The sequence below is a fragment of the Acomys russatus genome, chromosome 7 (assembly GCF_903995435.1).
Source record: "Acomys russatus chromosome 7, mAcoRus1.1, whole genome shotgun sequence".
Classification (NCBI taxonomy): Eukaryota; Metazoa; Chordata; class Mammalia; order Rodentia; family Muridae; genus Acomys; species Acomys russatus.
In genome coordinates this window covers 52,753,100-52,776,840 of record NC_067143.1, presented here as the reverse complement: position 1 = coordinate 52,776,840, position 23,741 = coordinate 52,753,100, and the positions used below count along the sequence as shown (strand labels likewise).

The 23,741-nt window shown below is 41.2% G+C and overlaps 2 protein-coding genes across 4 annotated transcripts in view; one reads left to right on the top strand and one right to left on the bottom strand.

Annotated features, from left to right (window-relative positions):
* The window catches only part of Fam168a (family with sequence similarity 168 member A), a 123,287-nt gene that overhangs the window by 25,577 nt on the left and 73,969 nt on the right, over window positions 1-23,741 (bottom strand). The gene's annotated exons all lie outside the window — the stretch shown is intronic.
* Window positions 8,274-9,080, top strand: LOC127192351 (transcription factor Spi-C-like). Its single transcript, XM_051149648.1, has one exon. It carries the CDS (start codon window positions 8,355-8,357, stop codon window positions 9,078-9,080), a length of 726 nt encoding a protein of 241 aa, XP_051005605.1. The 5' UTR covers window positions 8,274-8,354.

The window sequence follows — 23,741 nt, the reverse complement described above, 5'->3', positions numbered from 1 at the left end:
CAAAGCTGGCAACCATCTGTAGCTCTAGTTCCAGAGGATCTGATGCCCCTTCTAGCCTTTGCAGTGCACAGACATACACAGGCCAAATATCCATACACACACATTTAAGGAAATAAAATCAGGAGGCAATGCTTGGGGAGATGTACAGGGCACAACGACAGGATCTGTCTTCTTATAGTTTGCTTCTCTGTTTCTCCCGCTCCAGGTTTTCTTTTGAAGGCAGATTTTTTTTCCCCTTGCATTTCTGTCTCTTCAATTTCAACTTATGAAATTTCTCAATCTCAGGCATACTGGGTTTGTCACATATGGCTAACAGTAAGGTGTGTGAAAGAGAAGAGTCTGAAGTGTACAGTGGCTGTCAGTGAGTGCTATTTTTTAGTTAGTTTGTTTTTGGGATAAGGTCATCCCATGTAGCCCAGGTTAGAAGTCATAATCCTCTTGACAACCCCTGTGCTGAGACAAAATGTGAGACACTCCACCAGCTTCACAGTGAGAGCTCTAGGGCTAGTCCCAAAGTTCATCCATTCGATAAATACTTGAGTATCTATTCTGTGTCAAACACTGGATTGGAGGCTTGTATCAATGCATAAAACAAACATGCTTGGGGCTGGAGAGATGGCTCAGAGGTTAAGAGCACTGACTGTTCTTCCAAAGGTCCTGAGTTCAATTCCCAGCACACATGATGGCTCACAACCATCTATAATGTGATCTGTTACCCTCTTCCCCCATGCAGGTGTTACATGCAGACAGAGAATTGTATACATAATAATAAATAAATAAATCTTTTTAAAAAACCAAACCAAAAAAAAAAAAAACCCCAAACATGCTTATTCTTGTGGAGTTTATATTCTAAAGGGTTGGAAAAGGCACTGGATACATATTAAAGCCAAGTCCTTAGTGTGGACAAAAGAAAATCTTCAGGCAAAAGTATGTACAAGAAAAATGGCTGGGCAGTGGTAGCATATCCTTTAATCCCAGCATTTGGGAGGCAAAGGCAGGCAGATCTCTGAGCTCAAGGCTAGCCTGGACTACAGAGCAAATGCTCAGATAGCCAGGGCTACACAGTGAAACCCTGTCTCAAACCCTCCCCTCCCTCAAAAAGAATATCAGAAATGAACAGGAGTTATCACTGCAATATATTAAACAATAATTAGAGTAAAATATACTGAGAAGTTTCATATCCAAAGGCTTGAAGGAGTTACGTGGCAGTGGTAGGAAAAGCCTTTCAGAGTAAACAAAACAAAACAAAACAAACACACAAAACCACTCAGTGCAGAGGCCCTATGTTGGGAGGTGTATTAGTTACTTTCCTCTTTGCTGTAATAAAATACCCCAGGAAAATAGTTTAAGGAAGGGCTTATCCTGGTTCACAGTTAGAGGGTACAATCCTACACTGTGGGGAAATCATGGCAGCAGGAGAGTGAAGCAACTGGTCAAACCTGCATGCTGTGGTTGGCTTGCTTTTTCCTTTTTATTCAGACCAAGACCCTGGGGTTGCCATCCACAGTCAGGGTAGGTGTTTGCACCTCAATTAACCCAGTCTAGAACATCCAAACAGAGTTTTATCTCCTAGATGGATCTATTTCTTATCAAGATGACAATATTAACTATCAAAGGAGCATGGAGACTCTATCTGGAGAAAAATGAAGAGGCAGCGTGAGTGGAGTGGAACACACAGGAGACAGTAGCAGCAAGGGGAGTCAGAAAGAGAACATACTTTTCGTAGGGCCATACAGGCTACCGTGAGGACTTAAGGTTTTAGTGAGTGAAACAAGCAGCACACAAGGGGTTTTGAGCAGATCAAACAAGCCTAATCTTATTTATGTTTGAAACAAGTCATTCTGATGGTTGTGTTGAAAAAAAAGACAGGCAGCAATGGTGGAGAAGCTAAGAGCCTTTAGCAAACTCCGGCAATTAAGAAAATGAGGCTCAGGCAAGGGCAACAGCATGGAGTGATCTGGGAAGAGTCCTCACATATTTTATCTCAATATATCCAGTAAAACGACCAAGCTCAACTTGTATTATAAGTGTCTCCCTCTCTACTCCCCACAGCTTTTAGAGGCTCATTGGTATTCTAGCTGGCTTTAAAAGCCAAAGATTAACACCCTAAACCACTAAAATCTCCTTTGGGATCTGTAAATATTGGATCTTTAATAATGTATCTTTGTTAATATGCTGTTAAAGAAATCCTCTGTATTCCAAAGAAAATTCATCATTCTATCCTGATCTGTTTTAGAACTAAGTAGCCAACTTGTCATTTAGCAATCTAGAGACGTGTCACTTCTCAAGAAGAAAGTCAAGGATGTAATCTGGGAAGCTAAGTGATCCAGCTCATGAAACCAGTACTCAGCTTCCTGTGAGAGACTGTATGCCAGTCTTATTTTATTTTGTCATTTCAGATGACATTTACTTTAGAGGGAAATTAGAGGATCATCCTTCAACATTTCTCAATTTTTGTTTGTTTGTGACAGGGTTTCACTATATAGCTCTGGCCATCCTGAAACTCACTATGTAAACCAGACTGGCCTCGAATTTACACTCTGTCTCCTGAGTACTGGATTAAAGACATGTACCACAATGCCCAGCTAAACCCTTCAATGTTGCTAATGAGAGTTATTACTTACTTTATTTATTTCGAGGCAGGGTAACCCAGGCTGTCCAAGAACTCATGGTAGACCTGGCTGGCCTGAAATTCATGATTTTCTTGCCTCAGCCTTTTGAAGGCAATATAAGCAAAAGTGGTAAGAAGTAAAATATTAGAAAAAAATGTGTGCTCCCTTCCACCCTGTGTGTGCACCTGTGTGTAGGTTCCGATAGAGGTCAGAAGAGGGTGTCAGGTCTCCCAGAGTTGAAGGACCAAGCAGTTGTGAGCCACCTGATGTGGGTGCGGAGAATCAACCTTGGGTCATCTGGGAGAACAGAAAGTGCTCTTCATCACGGAATCATCTCTCCAGCCCCTTTTAAATTAAGCGGGGGAAAAAAGTGTGTGTGTGTGTGTGTAAAGTGCATTGTAATAACAGCATGCATATGAAGGGCAGAAGACAGCTTTAAGGAGTCAGTTCTCTTTCATTCCACCATGTGGTCCACAGGAATAAGACTCGGGTGTTCATGCTTGACTGCAAGTGCCTTCACCACTATGCCATCTCACTTGGTCCAGGGCTGGAGTCTTAATCACAACACTACATAAGAGAAGTAAAAAGTGTCCAAATCGTAAAAGAAGAGCCAAATGATCACTGTTTGCAGAAGACATGACTATAAATAGGGAAAAAATCTACCAAAAAAACTAGTAGAGATAATTTAAAAAGCAATCTCATTCACAACAGCTATAAAAATAAAAAATAAGAGACTGAAAAATCATCCAGTAGCTCGGGAGTTGACTGGAGTGCGCCATGCAACAGCAGAAGCAACAAAAAAGACCATGCCTCACAAGTGACCTTCGCATACAAACACACAGCGGCTCTTGTGCTCCCACACTGCCCTATACATCACACACATACGATATTTTTTTCAAGACAGGGTCTCACTGTGTAATAGCCCTGGCTGTCCTGGAAATCTCTTTGTAGACCAGGCTGGCCTCAAACTCACAAAGATCCACCTGCCTCTGCCTCCCAAGTCCTGGGATTCAAGGTGTGCACCATCATGCCTGGCTTTTAATATCCCCCCCCCCCCCATATCACTGTTTATCATCAAAGATAATCTCAGCACTCAGGAGGCAGATCTCTGTGAGTTTGAGGCCAGCTTGGTCTACAAGCAAGTCCCGGACAAAAAAAAAAGAAAAAAGAAAGAGAAAAGAAAAGAAAGAAAATGAAAAGACAGGAACTCAAACAGAGCAGGAACCTGGAGACAGAGCTGATGCAGAGGCCATGGAGGGATGCTGCCTACTGGCTTGTTTCCCATGGCTTGCTCAGCCTGCTTGCTTATAGAACCCAGGACCACCAGCCCAGGGATGGCACAATGGCCTGGGCCCTCCCCATCAATCATTAATTAAGAAAATACCTTACAGCTGTATCTTTTTTTAAATTTTGTTTTTTGTTTTTTTTTTAAAGATGTATTTACTATTATACAGTGTTCTGCCTGCATGTACACCTACACACCAGAAGAGGGCACCAGATCTCATTATAGACGGTCGTGAACCATACCATGTGGTTGCTGGGAATTAAGCTCAGGCCCTTTGGAAGGGCAGACAGTGCTCTTAACCTCTGAGCCATCTCTCCAGCCTCTACAGCTGGATCTTACAGAGGCATTTTCTCAAGTGAGGCTCCTGATGATTCTAGTCTGTGTCAAGTTGACATAAAACTAGCCAGGACAGGAGCGGGTAGGGAGGAGGGTTAGGATGGGCTTTGTTGTACTCAGACCTTAATTTGGTCTCCAGTCTACTCATTAGCTGTGTAAGATTTATCTTCGTCTTCATTCTCAGAAACGGACCTAATAATACATTTTGTAGAGTTGGGGTGGAGATTAAATCAGACTATATCTTTTTTCTCTTGCTCTCCCCCCTTTTTTTTTTCTTTTCTTTTAAGAATAAAGAGAGTTATTTGTTGTTGTTTTTAAAGGCAGAAGTCTTTGCATTGAGGATACAACGGTGGTTTGGTTTCCACTTTTTAAAAAATTGTGTGTGAAGCCGGGCATGGTGGCGCACACCTTTAATCCCAGCACTCAGGGAGGCAGAGGCAGGTGGATCTCTGTGAGTTCGAGGCCAGCCTGGTCTACAAAGAGAGTTCCAGGACAGCCAAGGCTACACAGAGAAACCCTGTCTTGAAAAAAAACAAACTAAACAACAGCAACAACAAAGAACAGTGATATGGAAGTGTAGGCCAAATAAACCCTTTCCTCTCCAAGTTGCTTTGGTCATGGTGTCTCATCACAGCAACAGTAACTCTAACCCATTTCCCAAAGCATGTGTCTACGCGGTGTAAAGCTCTAGATTTGACTGCTGTCTACTTGCCAAAATTGTTTATATTTTATCTTCAAAACTAGAAAAAACAAGGAATTACTTTGGAGATAAAACTGGGGGGAGGAGGAGGAAGCTGTTTTGAGACAAGGTCTCTTTAGGTCACCCTGGCTGTCTTGTAACTCTCAATGTAGACCTGAGTGCCCCCGCCTCCCAAACACTGGGATTAAAGTCATGCACATCACACCTGGCTGGAGAGTCAGTTTGTTAAAAGATACTTCTGTTTTTTGTTGTTGTGGTTGTGATGGTGGTGGTGGTGGTTCTGTTTTAAAAGCTAGTTTGTTTCCCATTTGGAGTCTTTAATACAGGTCACGCTTCTATTATCGAAATATATCATACAAGTACTGAATTACAGAGTTGGAAGAGGTTTTGAAAATGAGTCTAGTTTGCCACTAGCACAGGAATGTAACACAGCCTCTGCTGGCATCCTTTCTTTTCTTTTTCTTTCTTTTTTTTTAGCTAGTTTCTCAACTTGCTCTGTAGACCACACTGACCTCAAATTAACAGAGATCCACCTGCCTTTGCCTCTCAACTGCTGCTGGCACCCTTTCTTTCTTTTTTCCCCTGAGACATGGTTTCTCTATGTAGCCTTGGTTGTCCTGGACTGGCTTTGTAGAGCAGGCTGGCCTGGAATTCACAGAGATCCACCTGCCTCTGCCTCTGCCTCTGTGAGTGCTGGGCACTCAACAGCCGCACCTGGCTCCTGGCACCCTTTCTAATGGGGCTGCTAAGAACCTCTCCAGGCAGTCAGGCCTCTTGGAGAGTTCTGGAGGTTGAAATTCTTTACGTGAAGAATCTTACTCGGAACATCCCCTCTGCCACTGGTCCAATTCTTCTCTCACAGCACATTTATTCTCTTTGCTTTCAAATAGCCTCCCAGAGACACGAGGGTACCAATTATTCTTCCTTAATGCATTTTAGTACAAATATGTAACACCCAGTTCACTCAATCTTGCCTCCTCCTGGCTCCTCACCTCTGATTAGATTTCAAATTTCCATCCTATAACAATTAAAATTTTGTTTCTGCCTGACTCACTTTTCTGCTGGTGTTTTCCCTCCTGGTTTGAAAAAACTTAATTGAGCTGACATAACAAAGCTCTGCTGATGGTCAGTGATGACTTAACATGATTTGCTCCGTATTTCCTCATTGTTAGGATCAATCTCCACTGTCAATCTGACTAGATTTAGAATCACTTTGGAATTTCACCTGAGTATGTCTAGGAGGATATTTCCGGAAAAGTTTATGTGAAGAAGAGAGTTCTACCCTGAGTGTTGGATGAATAAAAGGGAGAGCGCAAACTGATGACTGGCATCCATCTCACTCTGCTTCTGGACTGAATATAATGTGTCAGCTACCTCACACTCCTGCTGCCCAAATTTGCCCATCCTGATAGACTGTACTCTGGAACTGACAGCCAAAAAAAGCCCTTCCTTCTTAAGTTGCTTTCGTCAGGTGTTTTCAAGTAAACACACACAATCACAGTCTCCACTACCACCACAATATTTAGCATCTACCAAATGCTTACTCTGTACCAAGCATGATACTAGGCTAGGCACTTCCTTTCTAGAGCATCTAATTGTCTAATGGGGAAATACTATGGTCCATCTAAAATAACCTAGGCAAAACATATCTAATAGTCTAATGGGGAAATAATATGGTCCATAAAATAGCTTAGGCAAAACATATCATCAAGATAGCGCAGAAGGGGCTGGAGAGATGGCTCAGAGGTTAAGAGCATTGTCTGCTCTTCCAAAGGTCCTGAGTTCAATTCCCAGCAACCACATGGTGGCTCACAACTATCTATAATGAGATCTGGTGCCCTCTTTGGCCATGCAGGTGTACATGCTGGCAGAACACTATATACGTAATAAATAAGTAAATAAATAAATCTTTAAAAAAAAAAAGATAATGCAGAAATGAAAAACAGGTTTGGGAGAATTGGGAATAGCTTATTAGTGAAAAAAAAAAAAAACCTTTTAGCTTGAAAAGTAAATGGGAGGAGGTTGTTAGGTATATGGGGTAAGAGGTGTTTTGCCTGCATACATGTTTGTGCATCATTTGCATGCCTGGGGCCGAAGGAGGCCGGAAGAGGGATCCGATTCCTTGGATCTTGAATTATTGTTGCTGTTATTGTTATTGTTGTTGTTATTATTATTATATTACTGCTAGATGGTTGTGAACTGCTATGTGACATGTGAGTGCTGGGAGTTCAACCTCGGTACTCAGTACTCTGGAAGAGTAGCCCATGTTCTTAACTGCTGAATCTGAGGTTCTTCTTATTAGCTGAGAGACCAGCTGCTGAGAAAGGCTAGACAGATGAGAAGAATATAAGTCAGACCTAACAGGTGGAGGCCTGTAGTCTTTGGTCCCGTTCATCAGACCTGAATCTTAGGCAGCCAGTATATGGGATTCAAGGCCCACCTACCAGCCTCACACAGGCTCTAGCAAGCTCTAGAGCAGCAGTTCTCAACCTTTAGGTCATGATCCTTTTTTTTTTTTTTTTAAAGATTTAATTATTTATTATTATGTATACAGTGCTCTGCCTACATGTATGCCGCCCGCCAGAAGAGATCATTAGATCACATTGTAGACGGTTGTGAGCCACCATGTGGTTGCTGGGAATTGAACTCAGGACCTCTGGAAGAACAGTCAGTGCCCTTAACCTATGAGCCATCTCTCCAGCCCAGGCCATGATCCCTTTGAGGGTCAAACGACCCTTCCACAGAAGTTGGATATCAGATATCCTGCATACTTACATTTATAACAGTAGCAAAATTACAGTTATGAGGTAGCAACAAAAAAAATTTTATGGTTGAGGGGTTGCCACAATATGGGGAGCTGTAGTAAAGAGTCTTGGCAAAAGGAAGGCTAAGAACCACTGCTCTGGAGGAACAGTAAAAGGTGTTAACTGTGAGTGCTCACAGGAAAGACAAAGATGCTGTGCTGTGCTGTACTACAATGGTGTTACTTCTTCAAGAAAAAGCAGGTTCTCCCATGAAGAGCCACCCGCTTCCTGACCACTCACTCCACTGTCTCAGCTGAGAAGCTGCTAAAGCCAGAGCACGCTTACATGGCCATGTTTTTGATACAGAGACAATACCATCACTACCATTAAAATATACAGAAAATAGTCTGCTTAGATAATCAAAATAGAATTTTTCTAGGTAAGTAAGTACAGAAGGCCAAATGTGTGCTGCTCCTCAGAGGAGAAATTCTTTAACCAATCTAAAAATATCTCCAGTGGGCCAGAGGTGCTGGAGTCTTTTCCCTTCCGTACTGCCACATACAGGTTGTGCACGCATGCTGCGCTGGACAGAACTTAGCCTTCTGCAAGCCAGTAGGCAAGTGATTTACCACTGAGTTTCTTCCTGAACCCAACACTCTTCAATTAACTCATAAACAATGAACTCCTACATTTCACCGTTGTTGCAACAGACTTGGATTGAACAAGACAGGCTGGGCCAAGCGTTTGAAGATGCCTTCAAAGTGCTGACACAGCATTCGCTTGGAGAAGCTCAATACTCCCCAGAACATAAAAATTGCATGGCCTACATTAACCACTACCCGCACGTCAGAGACAATTCCAACTACTACGGAGTGTTACCCATAGCAGAAGCACCCTGTAACTGGACAAGTGTCACCAATGGTTCTTCAGACTTTTATTTGGAAGGAAGTTTTCATCAACCCCTGCACAGCATACCGGGAAGCCATCTGCTCCAAGCCTCCTTCCTCCAGCAAAAGGGAGGAAAAGTCAGGAGGAAGCTTCGGCTGTTTGAATACCTTTTCGAGTCCCTGTGTAATCCAGAGATGGCGTCTTGTATTCAATGGGTCGATAAAAGCAAAGGTGTCTTTCAGTTTATGTCAAAAAACAAGAAGAAGCTTGCTGAGCTTTGGGGCAAAAAGAAAGGCAACCGAAAACCCATGACTTACCAGAAGATGGCCAGAGCCCTGAGGAATTATGCCAGAACTGGGGAGGTCACAAAAGTCCGGAGAAAACTGACCTACCAGTTCAGTGAAGCTCTTCTTCAAAGGCTCTGTTCACCCTACACCGTTTATTCACAGTGCGCCCTGCCTGACCAGGAATATTTCAGGTTAAACCACTATGGTAACGTCCACACGCAGAGCTAACCCATGTGCACCCACCCTCTCCTTCTTGGCCTCGGTTGCATCAGAAAATCCCTTCAGATTTCTCCCCCTAAATCAAATTACTGATCTCCACATTCACAGATTCCACACCCACGAAGCAGAAACATCCAGGGGAAGCTCTGCACAGAACATGTTGGATTTTCCTTCCTGTGCTGACAACTTTTTTACGTAGTGCTTACACTATATTAGCACTAAAAGGAACCTAAAGATGTTTCAGAAAGGTGCTTATAGTTTGCCTGCACGTCTGTGTAATAGACTTAGTGGCCATGGCCTCGGTAGCCAAGAACATCCTGGGCAGCCAACCTTGCGAGAGGTGCACTGGGCCACTTGGTACTCTTATTAACAATTGGAATTTCAGGCAATTGAGAGCATACACTGAATGCCTTCTGCTATGCAAGGACTTAACGGGGTTTCTCTATGTAGCCTTGGCTGTTCTGGACCAGGCTGGCCTTAAACTCACAGAGATCTGCCTACTTCTGCCTCCCCAGTGCTAGGATTAACAGGTGGTCACCACCTCGCCTGGTGCAGCATGTCATCAAAGATGTTTTTTATTTGTTTGCTTGGAGACAGTCTTGCTAAGCAGCCGAGGCTGTGCTTGAGCTAATAGACTAACCATGCATGCACCACCATATCAGGCTTATATATTGATTTAAAAGCCCTTTGTTGTCATGTATGTAGGTGAAAAGTCACTCAACATGTAGTGTGATACAGAGATTGTACCGAAACGTGTTCGTGGCTTTTAAAAACAGTGAACTGTTATATAGTCTAATCTAACCTAATAAATAATATAATTCAATCTAATAAATATTAGGCCACCACTGTGGCTTTAATTCGCAAAAAAAAAAAAAAATCTCTAGATTCTTATCCACTGGAATGAAGAAATTTTAGTAGAAAGCAGATGGCCTTTTAGTCTACCTCTAACCCAGGATATGTTTTCTTCCCCCGCCCCCCCCCCCCCACACACTAAAGCACTTGAGAAGTACTCAACAATTTATTTTCTAAACAGATAAAAGAACAAGGTTAAGCCCGGCATAGTGGTGCACACCTTTAATGCCAGCACTCAGGAGGCAGAGGCAGGTAGATCTTTCTGAGTTTGAAGCCAGCCTGGTCTACAAAGTGAGTCCAGGAAGGATAGCCAAGGCTACACAGAGAAAAACCAAAACTAAACCAAACCAAACCAAACAATAACAACAACAACAACAAAAAACCCCAAGGTTAATTTTACAAATTGATGGTTTGGTCCATGAATTTCTTTTCCCTCAGAGGTTAACTACTCTACTTTATTATTCTATTTAAAGAGATGCAGCAAGTGGAAACTACTCTTCCTATTTAATTAAACACAGTTTTCCGTATAAAAAATAAGTTAGACTTCCACCCACACATCTTACTTCTCTAATTTTAGAAATAAAAAAGCACACCTGTAATCTCTGCAATCAAGAGGCTGAGGTAGGTAGATTACAAGTTCAAGACCAGCCTAGGTTATATAGCAAGAGTCAAGCCATCTGAGCTACAAAGCAAGCCCTGTCTCAAAAGACAAAATAAAACAAACAAAATCCTTAACCTGGTGGTATATGCCTATTCCATTACCCATAAGGCTGAATGAAGTAAGACAGCTGGGAGTTACACAGTGAGACTTCTCAAAAAACAAACTAAAAAATCACATACAAATGAAAACCTTGAAACCATCAAAAAGGGAAGTAGGAAAATAGTACTTCTTGGATAAGACAAAAAGGAAAAATCATAAATGAGTGATAAATCTAATTTACCAATATATAAAAGTGAAGCCCCTGGCATGTTTGTAAAGATCAGAGACAACTTGCAGAAATCAGTTCTTTGTTTCCACCATGTGAATCCCAGGAACCGAACTCAGGTCATCAGGTTTAGTAGAAAGAGCCCATCAGCATAGTGTTTTAAAGAAACACTGAACCCATTGTGTGTGCTGGTATGCACACACGTGTACACTGCTATATGTGTTTTTAACACTCTTTTGTATACTTAAACTAAATGCAGGGCCTTATATACTTAACCGACAATCTACATGCCCAGTGTTTTTATTTTGTTTGTTCAATTTAAGACAGAGTTTCACTACGAAGCTCTAGATAGCCTGAAATTTGTTGTGTAGAGCATGCTGGCCTGAATCACAAAGATTCACCTGCCTCTGCCTTTTGAGTGCTCAGATTAAAGACATCACCAGCCTGGGCCCTTCTTTAAAACTCAATGGTGAAGCCCCAATAAGAAGAATGTGTCCCTTTCAGTCCTTATCAAATTTTCAATCTGCTTCCTCAACTCACAAAAACACAGCTCAATGTAACACAACAAAAATTTCATGCTGGGCGGTAGTGGTACAGGCCTTTAATCCCAGCACTCTTGAGACAACAGCAGGCAGATCTCTGAGCTAGAAGCCAGTCTGGTTTATAGATTAAGTTCCAGGACAGCCAGGGTTACATAGAGAAACCCTATCTCAAAAAACAAAACAAAACAACAATAAAATATCTTACAGCAGTTTCATATTTTGTTTTACATGTGAAAAAAACATGAGGCCCTGAAATTTGTTCATAAAGTAGACAGGTAAGACTCGAACCTTGTCTATCTGATAACAATGAGAACAGGAGGCTCTACAATTTTATTTCTGTGAGTTTTTTCCCCCCATTTACCCCTTAAACACTTAAGGAGGCATCAGCTGAATTGACTTTGTATGATGCAAATGATACTGTGCACCCTGCTGGATAGAATTAAAGGTACACTGAAGTACAATTAACTCATGGCTTCATCTTAACAGTTGAGTAATTAGATCAATCTAATCTTCTGAATTCTATTGCTTGGTTTACTATAACTTAATCAGCTGAAACTGCAACAGGAAATTCAAGAGTTCTGCATAAAGGCAATATGCTGTGTAGAAGAAAACACCTCACTCTGAGTATCTCAAGGACCCCAGGCAAGTTACCTAACCACTCCATAGATTTAGAGAGAAGGTCTAATCCCAACTTTGTCACTTGAAACATAGTTTAGCAAAGTTATGCTCATGTTCTGAGCCTCAGCTACTTGATATTTGAGGTTTGTTTTATTTTTGTGGCTAGACCCCAGGGCCTTGTGCTTGCTAAGTGTTCTAGCACTGAGTCGTGTCCCAGTTCACACCTCTTATATATGAAATAGGTTTGTCACTTTGTAGAGCTGACATAGCAATCCTAATAAATCAATAAATCAATAAAATCAACTAATGTTACTTATTACACAGTATTTATGCTAAACCCTTTATGTAACGATCATTTAATCATCACAATACCATTGTGAGACAGGCACTACCATTATTTTTATTGCACAGATGAGGAAAATGGCTAGAAAAGCCAATTTACAGCTTGGACTACACAGCAAATTTAAGGCTAGCCTGAGCTACAAAGCAAGATCCTGTCTTTAAGACAAAAAGAAAGCCAGAGTAAGAGTGGGACAAACACTAATTTACTTGCCAAAGCATTGTGGTTGCTCCTATGGACTGGCTAACTCATCATTCCTTCTCAACTAATTTTGCCTTGTCTGCCCTTACCACTGAGGCTAAAATACTCCTTTTCCCAGCTGTGCTTTTCTTTTTGTTTTGTTTGTTGTTGTTTTGCTTTGTTTTTTGAGAAGGGTTCCTCTGTATAGCCCTGGCTGTCCTAGACTCATTTTGTAGACCGAGATTGCTTTGAACTCACAGAGATTCGCCTGCCTCTGCCTCCCTGAGTGCTGGGATTATAGGCGTGCAACACCAAGGGCAACTTTTCCCAGCCTTTCTAAAGCCCAGGAAAGCCATGTAGCTTAGTTCCAATAATGACACATACAAAAAAATTCTGCTGGCCAGCTGGAGATGGCTCAGAGGTTAAGAGCACTGACTGTTCTTCCAGAGGACCAGAGTTCAAAGCCCAGCATCCACATGGCAGCTTGCAACTGTCTGTAACTCCAGAATCAGACACCCTCACACAGACATACATGCAGGCAAACTACCAATGCACATAAAATAAAAATAAGTAAAAATAGTAAAAAAAAAAAAAAAAAAAAAAAAAATCTGCTGGCAAGGTCTTTGCTTTAGTAATGAAAGGGAGTGTTATTGATATCTTTCTATACTCTTTAACATTTTTATACTATTATTCATTTTATGTGTATGGGTGTTTTGTTTAATGTATGTTAAGTGCCTGCATGTATGCCTGGTGCCTGGGAGATCAGAAGAGAGGACTGGATCCCCTGGAACTGGAGCTAAGGTTGTGAGCTGCCATGTAGATTCTGGGTACCAGGAATTGAACTCAGAGCCTCTGGAAGAGTAGCCAATTCAATTTACCACTAAGCCATCTCTTTAACCCCTACTCTTTTTTTTTTTTTTTTGGTATGTTTGTTTTTTTATTTTAATTTTTATTAATTCATTCATAATGCATCTCAATTGTTATCTCATCCCTTGTATCCTCCCATTCCTCCCTCCCTCCTGCTTTCACCCTATTCCCCTCCCCCATGGCTGTGACTGAGGGGGACCTCCTCCCCCTGTATATGATCATAGGGTATCAAGTCTCTTCTTGGTAGCCTGCTATCCTTCCCCTGAGTGCCACCGGGCCTCCCTATCAAAGGGACGTGGTCAAATATGGGGCACCAGAGTTCATGTGAAAGTCAGTCCCCACTCCCCACTCAGCTGTGGAGAATGTCCTGTCCATTGGCTAGATCTGGGTAGGGGTTCGATGTTTACTACATGTATTGTCCTTGTTAACCCCTACTCTTAAAAACAAAGAAACAACCTTAATTACACAAAACACACAATGCCTAGAACTATCTTAGATGTCTCAGATCAAGAAGGAAAAGCTCAAAATCATGAGAATATTGGTTTTGAAATCACTGGCTTATCTAAAAAGTTAATTCTGTCTGCATTAACCTCACCTCTGGACTTTAGCAGGGTTATGTGTGCTCCGGTTGGAGCTACCCAGGGCCTTATATGGGCTAGAGAAGTCCTCTAGTTTTTAGTCATCTAGATATTGCTAGTCAAGTTTCACAGAAAGATCTGGTATTTAACAGACATATTGACCAAATGATGGAGCTGAATTCAAGCCTAGTCTGACTTAACTAATGCTATGTAAAGAGACAAGGCACTAGACTTGGTAGGAAATGAGAGCTCAAATGAAGCAAATGATTATAATAATATTGGTCACTCAGCCTGCTTGCTCCATACCCCAAGTCTCTGGGAACTCATAGTGTAAGTGGCCTAAAGAGCTAATTGTGAGTAGCTCCCAGCTTAGTGTTCAGGAAGGGAAGGCCTGAGCTCTCTGTCCATCTATACCTGTATCATAATACCCCACGGCGTTTTCCGGCCCCCTGTCATGCAGATTGTAAATCAACAGAGTTCTCACCACAAACTTACAAAACTTCTCTCTCTAGATACAGACTGTTGGAGGCAATATGACATAGAGTTTTGTACCTTAAACAGGACCAAGTACTATTGATTTTTCAGCTTCTTTTCCTGCTGGGATCAATAACAGCAAAACTCCAATTTGGACACTTCAAGTACCTTCTTCGCCAGCTGAGCAATTCTCAAGTAACCACACTTTTGACTTTATGCAGTAAGACTCCTTTACAACCAATTTCAGGGGCTAAGAATTTAGTTTCCCAAAAATGTCCAAGGGAAACAAAAAGAATTATTAGCTGTGCTGTTGGAAACTGCAGCTTCCATCAATACCCAAGGTTTGGCAGCCTGCTCACAGAGCTTGTAATCTGAGAAAGGGTACCTTATAGGACACAGGGTACACTTTTAAAGCTGCTTTAACTCAGAAGAATTATGATACTATTGGAAAAGAGCGCAACTACCAAACACTTACTAAATTGTAGCCATCTATATAGAGTCTGTGATGAACAGAATTCTCGAAGAACCATCCCCAGAGGTTTCCATTCACTGAGTCTGGGTTGAGTCTCAAGATATCTCTACCAAGTTCCGAGGCTTGGATGACAAAAAACCACTGCTGTAAAGTACAGATCAATCCAGAGCCTGGATACCCACAACTGGGCATGTCTAGGTGTTGGAAAAGTCTCTCTATCTCTAAGAAGTTCAGTAATTATGATACTTACTCCATTATAACTCCCAACATTCTTTTTGCATGTTTTTCCTAGCCTTGCCTGGGGCCTCAGCCTGTGCAAGCTCCTCCCCTCCAGTACTAAAGCACACAGGAGAAGCACTAATATAAATCAGCTTTAGAGAAGGGACTCCGGACAAAATGTCTACTGCAAACTCTGAGGTTGATTTTCAGATACTTACAGACCTCTGAAAAGGCTTTATTTTCAGCAGTTCAATCACTCAGTCATTTATTCATTCAATCAACCTAAATTCACCGACAACTCAGTAGTTAACAACATGGAGTACCCCAGTGTAAGCACTTTCTGGCTCATGACAGGGTTAAGACTTTGTTTTTCTTGCACTTACAATTAAAACTTGGATAATACAACCCAGGAAGGAAAGGGTCTATACTTCAGCTTTAGGTCAACTACCCAAGGAAGTCAGGGCAGGAGCTGAGATGCAGAGGCCACAGTGGAGTGCTGCTTACTGGTTTGCTTGTAATCCCAGTGCTGGGAAAGTAGAGACAGGTAGACTCTTGGGGGAAGGTGGCCAGCCAGTGTGGCCCACTTGGCAAGTTCCAAGACAGGTGAAAGACTGTCTCAAAAAAACAAGGTTGACAGCTCCTGAAATATGAAACCTAGGGACGACCTCTAGCCTCTGCACATACTCATGTAAGCATGAAGATTGTTTCTCAAAAATGAGTAAAATGGGAAGTTTTGTACTGTGTGTGTTTTCCAATGATGATTTTTTTTTTTAAAGTATACATATTCTGGGCATGGTGGTGCATGCTTATAATTTTAGCATTTAGGCTACATAGCAAAACTGTAATTTTATAGCTGGGGGTCACCACAACATAAGGAGCTGCTGTAATAAGGGCTGCAGCACTAGGAAGGCTGAGGACTACTGCTCTAGCGGCTGACACTGAGCAGTTTATTTTAGCCATATTTAAGTATAGTGCAAGTTTTAAAATGAAGTTTCCTGGTAACAATTATCACAATAAAGCTTAAGGCATAACTACATCAAAACTCTTTTGCAAAGTATGAGTGCCCTCTTCCATAAGAATGGGTTCTAGGGGGCTGGAGAGACGGCTCAGAGGTTAAGAGCACTGAGTGCTCATCCATAGGTCCTGAGTTCAACTCCCAGCAAGCACACGGTGGCCTACAACCATGTATAATGTGATCTGATGCCCTTTTCTGGCCTGCAGGTGTACATGTAGGCAGAGTACTGTATATACATAATAATATATAATAAATAAATCTTTTTTAAAAAGAAGAGAAAAGAAACTTAAAAAAAAAAAAGAATGGGTTCTACAGCTTAAGGGGTTAGGAAAGGATCTGGTGTTGTCTAGGTCACTGTAGAGGTCACCAAGCTACAAACTTTATGTCATATCTCCTCTAAGGATGGGTTCTATTGACTGAGAAGCAATGCTCAAGATAAAGGCCTAGGGAGAGAAAGTCTGGGATAAAATAATAGTCTAGAGGATTTGGGTTTGGCCATGCCCTACAGCCAACACAGATTACCAGGCTATTTTTTGTTTGTTTGTTTGTTTTACGTTTTTGGTTTTTTGAGACAGGGTTTCCCTGTGTAGCCTTGGCTGTCCTAGAGTCGCTCTGTAGACTAGGCTGCCCTTGAACTCACAGTGACCACCTGCCTCTGCTGGGATTAAAGGCATGCACCACCATGCCCGGCGATTACCAGGCTATTAACTGTAGGCATAAGGTTATTGTGTAAATCAAATGATGATTTCTGTAACCCCCCCCCCCCATATCTGGTTGCAAGCCTTGTTCTGAGAATCTCCTGTCTCAATGCTGTGTAAACTCTGCTTCCCAATTGTGCCCTGATATGCCAATAAAGCAGCTTACAGCCAATCACTGAGCACAGGAGAGAATAGGTCTGGACTTCCTGCCAGCCAGCAGAGGAGGAGTTAAAAGAAGTAGGGGATTTAATAACTGGCAGAGGTCCAAGAAACATCAGGAGAAGAAGCTGGAACAAGAAGAACTACAAAATGCAAGTATATCTGAAATGTATGCTGGGAGGAAACCAAATTAGCTTAGCGGGTTAAGAATAGATTAATAACTGCTCAGTTCATGCTCTATGAAAATTATTATTAAACAAAGATAAAAGACTGTTCAGGCAGCAAACTATGTCATTTTTTTTTTTTTCACTTTGGAAGCTGCTAACCTGTATTTCCTGTTTACTCAGGTAATTAATTTGATTCCTTCTCAAGTCTCTGATGGAGTGAGTTGAAGACCAAATAGTTTAGTTTTACAATTAGTTGTTTAGGGGTTAAGATGTTTTTAGGTCTAGATAGATGTTTTAAATTGATAGAGATGTGATATTAGAAATATTGATTTATATTCAGCATTTTAGACTCACCAAGATAGGAAAGATGTTTTCTTCAAGGCTGCCAAATACAAATAGCCAAAACACTATGTAACATTAATATAATTCTTGATTGCTTCCTGGTTCTTCTTGCTGTATGTAGCTTCTTATATATGTGTAATAATATAAATGTATGTGTAAAAAATAAAAAATATTTTTAAAAATCTCAATTATTTGTGTGATAGCTGGGTTGAGAAATAGAGAAACAAACACAGTTCTATAAAAATAACTTTTAACAATTAATTACATCCACTTCTAGTAGAAAACAGGTATCCATCACTTCTCTTAAAGAGACAACACTGCATGTTAATATTCCTGGTATCCCTAGTGCTTATCTGTGAACACAAGAACCTTGTACCCTCTACAGGTTTCTTTATATTTTGCTTAAGGTGACTTTCATAAGCTGAAAGACCCTGGGAACTTTGCTTAGTTGAAACTAAGTAACATGAGTAAGTAACTAAGTAAACACAATTACCTGAGAAATTGCAACTACAGACAATGTTTATAAAGGGCCCTGCCACTTTAATGATAGCTACTAATGGTAGTTACTTATTACTGTAATACCTAACTGCAGCAATGATTAATGTAAACTAATAACGACATCCAAATTTTATTATGTTTTTACTGAATTTTATTTAATTTTAAAGATTTTCTTTGTATTTATGTGTGTGAATATTTTTGCCTGCCTGTATGTATGTACTGCCTGGTGCTTGGTTTCCCAGAGGCCTGAAGAGGGTGCAGGATTCCCTAGACTGGAGTTAGGTGGTTGTGAGCTGCCATATGGGTGCTGGAACATGAACCCAGGCAGTGCTCCCACTGCTGAGCAATCTCTCCAGCCCTTATTGTATTATATGGTATATGTGTGTGTGTTTATGAATGTTGGCTCATATGTGCCACACAGAATGTGTTATGTAGGCATACACATGAGGTGGGGGGAAGGGGAGGTGAGGGAAACACAAACAAGAGAGAGCAGAAAGAAGACTAAAGGCCAAGAGTGGTGGTACGTGCCTTTAATCCCAGCTCTCAGGAGACAAAGCCAGACAGATGGGCCAATTAAGTCTAATAGATTTCTACTAAAAAATCTTTTGTCTTCACTAAAAAATAAAAAAAGAAAAACTGAAGGCTCTGGCCACCAGAAGAGTTACAGAGAGCTGTCAACTCCTCAGGACCAAGGATCTCAGAAGCCAAGCTGAGAGATGCAAGATGGGCAAAGAGAGAAGGGGGGATATAGTTCAGTTTTACCCTCAATGATCCTGATTCTTCAGGACTTTAAGGGGGCTAGAACACCTACAGAGCTAAAGTTACATGACGACTGTAACACTCCTTCTGCTTCTGCCTGCACCCTGCTGCTGGGTGCAACTGAGGAGCCTTTCCTTGCCTACTCAGGATTTCTATATCCTAGCAAGACACACGCATACCCATGTGCATGCATGAGAGAGAAAAGTCTATCAAGGTCAGTATTTTCTGATGTGACAGAACAGGTGGAGGGTGGTAGAAGCCACAGACTGTGAAAGGAAAAGACGGGTTGTAAGGGAAAGATAAAGTAATATGCTCAGTTTTAAACATAGGTCTGAGCACTGAGGCAATCATAGAGATATTTGAAAGACAGCTAGCATAAACTAATCTGGAGTTTAGAGAAAGTGTCTACCTCACTATAAATCAGTCTCTAAATAGCAAGCAACTGAGCCTTTAGGCGGCAACAACTTTCAATGGGTAAACAAAGAAACCCCTGAAAGGAGACTACAACTCAGGAACTGCAGAAGTAAAATAAAAACAAAAATAAACAAGTTTTGTAGCAGTTTCAATAAAAGCAAGGGAAGTTTGCTTTAAGGAGGAAGAAGGAAGAGGCTGGTGAGATGGCTCAATGGGTAAAGGCACTTGCCACCAAACCTGATGACCTGAGCTCAATCATGGGACGGTTCCTGCAAGTTGTCCTCTGACATGTGCCCCACCACAACAAATACGTGTTAAAAAGATTTCTTTTTTCAGGGAGAGAGAGAGAAAGAAAGGTGCTGGGAATATAGTTCAGTTGGTAGAGTGCTGGTCCTCAGCTTGCCCCTCAGCAGTACATAAATCCAGGCATGGTGATGTATGCCTGTAAGTAGAGGCAGGAGGATTAGAAAGAAGTTCAAAGTCATCCCTTGACACAGCATGTTTGAAGCTAGCCTGAGATACATGAAACTGTCCTGCCTCACGGCCCCCATGAAAAAAAAAAAAAAAAAAAAAAGAAAAGAGGAAAGAGTAAAAGAAAGAAAAGGAGGAAGTAGGCAGTAAGGGTATCAGGTGAAATAGAAGTCTCAAATTAAGATGAGCTCTAAAAACAGTCCATTAGGCTTAACAATAAGGAGTGCCCATGACTACAGTAAAGACAGTTCGTTCCATGAGGTTCTTCCTCAATGAAGTTGAAAAAGTTAAATGATTTGAGGAGTCTTTTCTGAACAGAGAAAACCAGCTTCAACATCAAAGGAGTGTTAGCAATTTCAAGGGATTTGAATTTGATTTCCTGGCTCATCTGAGATGCTAATTACTGTGGTGTCCAAGATATGGCCACATACTCCAGAGCAGTAAAAGCACTTACTTTGTAATTCACAAAAATCTGTGGTTAGTTTAGGTTTTGCTGTACTGTATGACCTTGAAGCTGATCCCCAGTTGTTTTACTTGGAAAATAAGAAAGCTATCTTTCTAAAGCTGTTTTTAAATTAAATGAGAAAGCCTTGGGGGAAATTCTGGGTAAAGAACAGAGCACTTTTCAATTCCAGCACTGGGGAGGCAGAGGCAGATGGATCACTGTGAGTTCAAGGCCAGCCTGATCTACAAAGCGAGTCTAGGTGGTGCACACCTTTGATCTCAATACTCAGGGAGGCAGAGGCCGGCTGTCAGTCAGAAGCTAGCTTGGTCTATAAAGCGAGTCCAGGACAGCCAAGGCTACACAGAGGAACCCAGTCTCAAAAAAAACAAAAGCAAAACCAAAACAAAACAAACAAACAACAACAAAAAAGAACAGAGCACCAGACAGGGAAAATGGCTCCATCAGAAAGTGCTCACTTTGCAAATGTAATGACCTAAGTTTGGCACTCACATAAAAATCCAAGCATGGCTGAATGCTGCTATCCCAGCTCTGGGCAAGTGGAAATAGGGGGATTCCTGGGTTTTCTGGACAGCCAGGCTAACTGAAAATCAGTAAGCTCCATGTTCAGTTAAAAAGCCTATCTCAAAAAATAAGGTAGAGTGCAGTTGAGGACGACAACTGACACTGACATATAGCCTCCCTCACATGCATATGAAGTACAGCTGCCAGATAATCTTAAAAGCTCTACTAGGTAATCAGACAGACAGACAGACAGAGAATTGAGCATTGTGCTGGCCACTGAAGAGACTATTTTCTTAGTCATACTGACATGTCAGCTCATGTGCTGTATTTATAGGCTGACAGTTTCATTAATTATCAAGGACTTCTCATTGATAAACTGATACATCTTTTTTATTTGAGACAGGGTCCCTATGTAGTCCTGGCTGACCTGTTAGTGAAAAAAAGGAGGAGGAAGAGAGGAATGGGAAGTTAAGAGTATCATATTGAGGGTTTGTTTGTCGGCTATTTTTTTTGGTTTGTTTGTTGGGTGGGGGGCAATGGTCTTTAAGCTGGAGCTGCCCTTGAACTCCGAATACTGCTGCCTCTCCCTCCAGAGTGCTGAGATTATTGTTACGTGCTATCACACCCAGCTGAAGTATTTGTAGCATATGGACATGTTGTTTGCTACATACTGTTTGAAACCTGAAAGTTTGCAGAGCACTGTAACTGGATCTAGGCAGCAAAGGAGTGGGGAGTACCTGCAACAGAATATGGGAAAAAGAAGACAAAACCTTACTTGTTACCTTGTGGGTGAGAGACAGTAAATACACAGCCCAGAGCGGGATGCCATAGGTATCAAACCCAGCTCTTCAGATAGATCATTTTCTACATAGCACTGAATTCTCCATCTTTTCATTTATATAACGGTAGGATAAAGGCTTCATATGTTCTTAAATCTTGCAATTATTTTTTCAATGGGGTTTGGACCTACATAGCAAGTTGATGGCTGGCACAGTTACACTTATTACTCTTTGCCTTCTTGTGAAAAAAAGCTTCCATACCTTTTATTGTGTTTTTATTGTAGAATATATATTGAGGCACAAAAGTGTAATAACTTATCAGATATTATCACATTCACATAGTGGATTTGGTTTGGTTTTTCTCTTGCAGCACTGGAGATCAAACCCAGAGCCATGTGCATGCCAGGAAAGCCTTCTGCCCATTGAGCTACGCCTCCAGCCACTGCACAGTTCTAAATAACCATCTCTACATTCCAATCTCTTTTCTCTACAAAGATATATTCATTGCTATGCTTTACAACAACCGTTAGCTAGGGACTGTGCTAGGGGCCAATAAAGACCCATGAACCAACCACAGGTTTAGGTCATTATCTCATTTTACAGTTGAGAAAACTAAAATTCAGAAAGGTTAAAATAACTCTACCAATGTGCCACAGCCTGTTAGTAGTAGAATTTTGATTCTGGAATACAGTTGCTTACATCAAACCTAACAAAATGGAGCCAAGAATCCATGAAGATGGAGTCTATATGGACCTGTCTGTAGTAGGGTATGTCATAAGAAATTCCTGCACACATGCTTTTACAGGATTTACTGCAAAATGTTCTTCAAGACTACATTATTCCAAATAAGCATATCACCTAGCAACACCTCTCTCACCAATGAGCTCATATCAGCCTCTGTAACAGGTTCCTATAACCAATGGTCTTTGTTTCAAAATAGTTTCTGTGAGCCGGGATGGTGGCACACACCTTTAATCCCAGCACTGGGAGAGGCAGAGGCAGGAGGATCTCTGTAAATATCAGGCCAGCCTGGTCTACAAAGTGAGTCCGGGACAGCCAAGGCTACACAGAGAAACCCTGTCTCAACAAACAAACAAACACCAAGAGTCTCATTGTCAGTTTTAATAAAATAAATTAATAGGGCTGAAGAGATGGCTCAGCACGTTAAGAGCACTGTCTGTCTGCTCTTCTAGAGGTCCTGAGTTCAATTCCCAGTAACCACATGGTGGCTCATAACCATCTATAATGTGATCTGATACCTTCTTCTGGCATGTAGACATATATGCAGACAGAGCATTTGTACACATAAAATAAATAAAAATTTTAAAAAGAAAACTATGAATAAATCAAAAAGTATAATGATGTAATAGGAAAATGAAACCGGGCAGTGGTGACACAGGCCTTTAATCCCAGCACTCGGGAGGCAGAGGCAGGCTGAACTCTGTTAAGTTCAAGGCCAGCCTAGTCTACAGAGAGAGTTCTTGACAGCCAAGACTACACAGTGAAACCCTGTCTCAAAACAGTAACAACAAACAAAAACAAAAACAGGAAAATGAACTTAAAAGAAAAGTCTAGGAATTTGAAAGTTTAGTTAGTCTAAGCAAAAGCTGAATGTGTATTGCTTGTGTGTTATTTAAGCTACTTGCAGGGTTCCAGACTAGCAGAAAAATTTTAATTCCAGGATAATAATATTCACTGATTAGTAGACACACAAAAACTTCTTCTCTCCCTCAAAAGTATAAATTATCTAATTTAATTCTCACAATCATCCTAGTAAATATCCATAATGTCATTTTTAGAGAAGGTAAGTAACTGTCTAAAGTCATCCAAGTATTCACTGACAGAGCTGAATTTTGAACTTAGCTGTTCATTCAATTAAAATGCACTACCATATTCTAACACAAGCTCAACAGAGAAAAAATTTGTTCCCTTTTCCAAAATAACATGCTGCCTGGTCTTTTTAGTGCAAATCAACAAGTGTAACTGTTTCCTTCCTTCTCAAGCTTAGCAATTGCTAAGAATGAAGTTAGCCAGAAAGGCAGCAGGCCAAAACAGCTTAGTTGCTTCTGGCAAAAGAACTTACTTTATTGGGAACACCCTGAACTGGGAAGAGAAAAAGCAACAAGTTCCCTGAGCTAGGTCTGCCCCATGTGTCCTGGCTACTGGAAATAAATTTATTAAAATAAACATACAATCTAGTTCAAGCAAAATATTTAACTAGGAAAATTAATAAGAACAAGAGAGATGTGATAAACACAACAGGTGAGATGAAAAGATAACTAACTGCTACAATCCTATCAAACCGAACTTTCAATATAATTCAGAGTACTATT